At 62.7% G+C, this 5,642-nt stretch overlaps 1 protein-coding gene across 1 annotated transcript; it reads left to right on the plus strand.

Annotated features, from left to right (window-relative positions):
• The first annotated feature begins 1,399 nt into the window (after nucleotides 1–1,399).
• On the plus strand, nucleotides 1,400–3,258 carry Lingo1 (leucine rich repeat and Ig domain containing 1). Its single transcript, XM_042668882.1, has one exon. It carries the CDS (start codon nucleotides 1,415–1,417, stop codon nucleotides 3,254–3,256), a length of 1,842 nt encoding a protein of 613 aa, XP_042524816.1. The 5' UTR covers nucleotides 1,400–1,414; the 3' UTR covers nucleotides 3,257–3,258.
• Nucleotides 3,259–5,642: the final 2,384 nt, after the last annotated feature.

Raw genomic sequence — 5,642 nt, forward strand, 5'->3', positions numbered from 1 at the left:
TCCACTTCTGGTTTTCTGGTGGTTCATTGCAGATAAGAGTCTCAGGGACTTTCCTGCCCTGGTTGGCTTTGAGCCAGGATCCTCAGATCTCAGCCTCCTGTGTAGCTGGGATGACAGGCGTGAGCCACTGGCACCCAGCTCGTGAGACTCTTATCTCTTATTGACTGCGAAAGGGCTGGAAGCGGTGCTGTGCTAGCCTTGAGCAGAAAAGGCTAAGAGACAGCACCTAGGCCCTGAGTTCAAGTCCCAGTATTGCAATGCACATCAAACAAAACAAACCAAAAACAACATAGCGTCTCTGGAGCCCGCCCTACCTGCTGGGCAGCCTCGGGCCTCCCTGCCCTGGGCTCGGGTGGGGGCATCTGTGGCTTTGGGAGCAGATGCCTCAGGGCTATGCATGGCACAGGTGCCCGCAGGCTGCCCATGCATCCTGCCAGCCACCCTCAGCCCGCTGGGGGGAGGGGCTCTGCTTTTACACTAGCAGCTGCCCTGGAGCTTGGCATCCGGGTCCCCAAGGGGCAGATGGGCCTGGCTGGAGCTCCCCGGGGACACCCTGGTGGGCGTGGTGCCCGGGAAGGGAGGAGCTGCAGGCTTGAGGCCCCGGATAGAAGGAGGTGGGGAGATCGGGAACGCCCAGGGTGAGGCCCGGGGCGGGTCGAGCCCCGTGGGGAGCTCCACGGGGTGGCCGATCTGTGACTAGTGGCCTGTGCCATTGGGTTTGGTGGCAGCCTGGGACCGGGCAGCAGAGTTGGCGGGGAGGGGAGTAGGGTCTGAAGCTGAGGCTCAGGCCAGTTCGGGGAGCTCCTCCAGAACGGCAGCTCCTGCTAGGACTCCCCAGAAACCCAGGCCTGAGCTCCTTTGAAGCCCAGGAGGCACTCCTAGCTCATCCCTGCACCCAGCCTTTCCATCCCAGGACACAGAGAGTCCCTTTTTCTTTTTCTGGTCAGTCGTGGGGCTTGAACTCCGGGCCTGGGCGCTGTCCCGCAGCTCTTCAGCTCAAGGCTAGTGCTCTACCACTTGAGCCACAGCGCCACTTCGCACCACTTCTGGGGGTGCGTTGGAGATAAGAGTCTCACAGACTTTCCTGCCTGGGCTGGCTTTGAACCGCGATCCTCAGATCTCAGCCTCCTGAGTAGCTAGGATGACAGGAACCCTCAGACCCAGGCATCTAGATCTCACAGGTTAAGGATGGGGAGGGGGTCCCCCATGACTCTGCTCCCTGGGTGTTATTTGGGGGGATTCTGCACCCTGGGGTGTTATTTGGGGGGATTCTGCACCCTGGGGTGTTATTTGGGGGGACTCTGCTCCCTGGGATGTTATTTGGGGGGGCTGGGGATACGGGCGTGATCTCGATCCACGCACAGCTTTCTCACGGCGTCCCTGTGCTTGCCCCCGGCTGCAGGTGAGCGTGAGGATGCCGGCGGGGTGCACGGGCGCGCCCAGCCCCCTCCTGTCCTGCTGGCAGCCCATCCTGCTGCTGGTGCTGGGCTCGGTGCTGTCGGGCTCGGCCACGGGCTGCCCGCCGCGCTGCGAGTGCTCGGCCCAGGAGCGCGCCGTGCTGTGCCACCGCAAGCGCTTCGTGGCCGTGCCCGAAGGCATCCCCACCGAGACGCGGCTGCTGGACCTGAGCAAGAACCGCATCAAGACCCTGAACCAGGATGAGTTCGCCGGCTTCCCGCACCTGGAGGAGCTGGAGCTCAACGAGAACATCGTGAGCGCCGTGGAGCCCGGCGCCTTCAACAACCTCTTCAACCTGCGGACGCTGGGGCTGCGCAGCAACCGCCTGAAGCTCATCCCGCTGGGCGTCTTCACGGGGCTCAGCAACCTGACGCGGCTGGACATCAGCGAGAACAAGATCGTCATCCTGCTGGACTACATGTTCCAGGACCTGTACAACCTCCGCTCCCTGGAGGTCGGGGACAACGACCTGGTCTACATCTCCCACCGCGCCTTCAGCGGCCTCAACAGCCTGGAGAAGCTCACGCTGGAGAAATGCAACCTCACGTCCATCCCCACCGAGGCCCTGTCCCACCTGCACGGCCTCATCGTCCTCCGCCTCCGCCATCTCAACATCAACGCCATCCGCGATTACTCCTTTAAGCGGCTCTACCGCCTCAAGGTCCTGGAGATCTCGCACTGGCCCTACCTGGACACCATGACCCCCAACTGCCTGTACGGCCTGAACCTCACGTCCCTGGCCATCACCCACTGCAACCTCACCGCCGTCCCCTACCTGGCGGTGCGCCATCTGGTCTACCTGCGCTTCCTGAACCTCTCCTACAACCCCATCGGCGCCATCGAGGGCTCCATGCTGCACGAGCTGCTGCGGCTGCAGGAGATCCAGCTGGTGGGCGGCCAGCTGGCCGTGGTGGAGCCCTACGCCTTCCGTGGCCTCAACCACCTGCGCGTGCTCAACGTGTCCGGCAACCAGCTGACCACGCTGGAGGAGTCGGCCTTCCACTCGGTGGGCAACCTGGAGACCCTCATCCTCGACGCCAACCCGCTGGCCTGCGACTGCCGGCTGCTGTGGGTCTTCCGACGGCGCTGGAGACTCAACTTCAACCGGCAGCAGCCCACGTGCGCCACGCCCGAGTTCGTGCAGGGCAAGGAGTTCAAGGACTTCCCCGACGTGCTGCTGCCCAACTACTTCACCTGCCGCCGCGCCCGCATCCGGGACCGCAAGGCCCAGCAGGTGTTCGTGGACGAGGGCCACACCGTGCAGTTCGTGTGCCGCGCCGACGGCGACCCGCCGCCCGCCATCCTGTGGATGTCGCCCCGCAAGCACCTGGTGTCGGCCAAGAGCAACGGGCGGCTCACGGTCTTCCCCGACGGGACGCTGGAGGTGCGCTACGCGCAGGTGCAGGACAACGGCACGTACGTGTGCATCGCGGCCAACGCGGGCGGCAACGACTCGATGCCCGCGCACCTGCACGTGCGCAGCTACGCGCCCGACTGGCCGCACCAGGCCAACAAGACGTTCGCCTTCATCTCCAACCAGCCCGGCGACGGCGACGCCAACAGCACCCGTGCCAGCGTGCCTTTCCCCTTCGACATCAAGACCCTCATCATCGCCACCACCATGGGCTTCATCTCCTTCCTGGGCGTCGTCCTCTTCTGCCTGGTGCTGCTCTTCCTCTGGAGCCGGGGCAAGGGGAACACGAAGCACAACATCGAGATCGAGTACGTGCCCCGCAAGTCCGACGCGGGCATCACCTCGGCCGACGCGCCCCGCAAGTTCAACATGAAGATGATCTGAGGCTCGTGGCCGCCGTGCGCGTGCCCGCGCGGGGCCGTGGGGGGAGGGGTGTCGGGGGAGGGGGACCTGGCGGTGCCTGCGCCCCCCACCCCCCCTTCCGCACCTCACCCTGATCCTGTCCACTTCTTCACCCTCCACACGTACTGTTTCCCGCCTCCCCCCCCCCTTCCACACCCCAGCCCTCTTCCTAACCAAGGACCCCAGAAATCCAGGTTTTTGCCTGGGGTCCCCGCCGCCCGCCGCCCGCCACAGGACCGGGATCCAAAGCTGACCGAGCAAAACACAGCAGAGCCCATAGTTCAATAATAACCATTAATAATAAAAAAACAAAAACAGTGACGAACTTCCTCTGTAACTTGGGTTTCAATCATGATGGATTTTTATGAAAACTTGAAATAATAAAAAAAAGAAAAAGAAAAACCGGAAAAAAAAAAATCCCACACCTTTTCCAATAGTTAGACGGAATGCAAACTCTTGACGTCCCTGATCAATCCCAGGGCCTCCTTCCAAATCAGTTTCTTGTTCTTCCCTCCTCCCTCCTCCCTCCTCCCTCTCCTCCTCCCTCTCCTCCTCCCCCTCCTCCTCCCTTCCCTTCTCCTCCTCCCTTTCCTCCCCCTCCCTCTTCTCCCCCTACTCCTCCTCTCCTCCTTCCTCTTCTTCCTTTTCCTCTTTCTCCTTCCCCCACCCCGCCTCCTCCTCCTCCTCCTCCTCCTCCTCCTCCTCCTCCTCCTCTCCTCTTCCCTTGAGGGGAGGGATCACTCAGGAAAACAGGCCCACCCCACCAGGCGCCATCAGGAGCGGCTAGATGGCTCTTACTGGCCCAGCTCTGGGCGGGCTTCTTTGCCAGGGTTTGGTGGCCAGGACAAGAGTTGCCCAACGGGGCTGGGGCTTGTCTCCTGGGCTGCCAGGCAGCTCTATTTTGGGGAGGTGGTTTGGGGGCCGGCTTGGGTGTGTGGCTGAGACACTGGACGGGGCTGGGGTCTTCCTTGGGGAGGGGGGGCGCAGGGGGGCGTCTCGGTCAGTGGACAGAGCCAAGGGCCTGAGGCCGGCCTGTGACGCGGCCTCGGCCCTAGCTCTGCCGCGCACACGCGCTCTGCGGTGGGACTTGAGCCGGGTCCCCGGGGCCTCAGTCTCCCCATCTGTACCATGGGAAGCTCGCCCCCTGCCCGCCCCCCGCCCCCCCCCCCCGCCTACCTCACAGGGCTGTTGTGAGGAACCGATGAGATGTATGTGAAACACTTTGTAACCTTGTAAAGCGCTGTGCACACGTGTGGGTGACTGTTCTCATTCTGGTCCCGAGTATCTCATTGTGTGGGGATGGGGCTTGGGGGAGGGAAGAGGGCGGCTCCCCAACATCGCCCAGGCTGCACCCTGCTGGGACAACAGCGCTCTAGCCTGGCTTCCCCCTACCCCAAACAGAAGCTCAGCCAGGGCCAGTAGCGCACGCCTGTAACCCCAGCTACTCAGGAGGTTGAGATCTGCTGAGCGAGGTTCACAGCCAGTCTGGACAGGAAGTCCTTGAGACTCTTAATCTTTAATGAAGCCGCAGCAAAGCCAGCATGTCTTGCTCACCAGCTGGCCAGGAGCGCCCAGCCACGGCCTGTCCCTGTGTGCCAGGGAGGAGCCAGGCTGGTCCCCAGCAAAGCCTGCGGATGGGGCTGGGGCTCTGGCCGGGGAGGGCAGGGAGGCCCAGGCAGGGCCTCCTGGCCGCTTGGCGCAGGCCAGCCCCGCGCTGCCCCTGGGCCCTCGGCCCAGGAGCCCCGTCCACATCGCCCCTCCAGCCCGGGTCCACTTCTCCCCACTGGCTGTGCCGGCACGCACTGGGAGAGCTGCGTGCTCAGCACCGGGGCTGGGGTGGCATGGAGCTGGCACGCAGCCCTTGCCTCATTCATTCATTCATTCTCAAGCACTCTGGGAGTCTCTGCTATGGCTGATGAGGTTCGATCACTGCCGAGGCTATCCCTGGGTCTGGAGGAAGACCATGTTTTTTATTCCCTGCCAGGGAATGGCGTCCACTTTCCAGAGGACCCAGGAATCTCACGGGTCCCCTAGGCTGGGTCAGCTGGGGGCGATGCCAAGGTCAGCTCTGAGTTCAGATTCACACTCTCACACCAGCTGGGACGGTCGCCATCCTTGGAGACTCCATCTCCACCTGTAAAATCTCCACCTGGGCTGCCAGAGGGTCACCAAGTGAGGGCACAGGCCGTGTTCTTCGGTCAATGCAGTACTTGGTACTTAGCAGGCCACAGTACTTGGTACTTAGTAGGCCACAGTACCTGGTACTTAGCTAGCCACGGTACTTGGTACTTAGTAGGCCACAGTACCTGGTACTTAGCTGGCCACGGTACTTGGTACTTAGTAGGCCATAGTACCTGATACTTAGCTA

This window comes from Dipodomys spectabilis, unplaced genomic scaffold (genome assembly GCF_019054845.1).
Source record: "Dipodomys spectabilis isolate Male_0828 unplaced genomic scaffold, ASM1905484v1 ptg000478l, whole genome shotgun sequence".
Taxonomy (NCBI): Eukaryota; Metazoa; Chordata; class Mammalia; order Rodentia; family Heteromyidae; genus Dipodomys; species Dipodomys spectabilis.

Bases quoted from the DNA above. Each gene is read 5' to 3' on its own strand.
- Lingo1 (XM_042668882.1), top strand. From the start codon at position 1,415: ATGCCGGCGGGGTGCACGGGCGCGCCCAGCCCCCTCCTGTCCTGCTGG.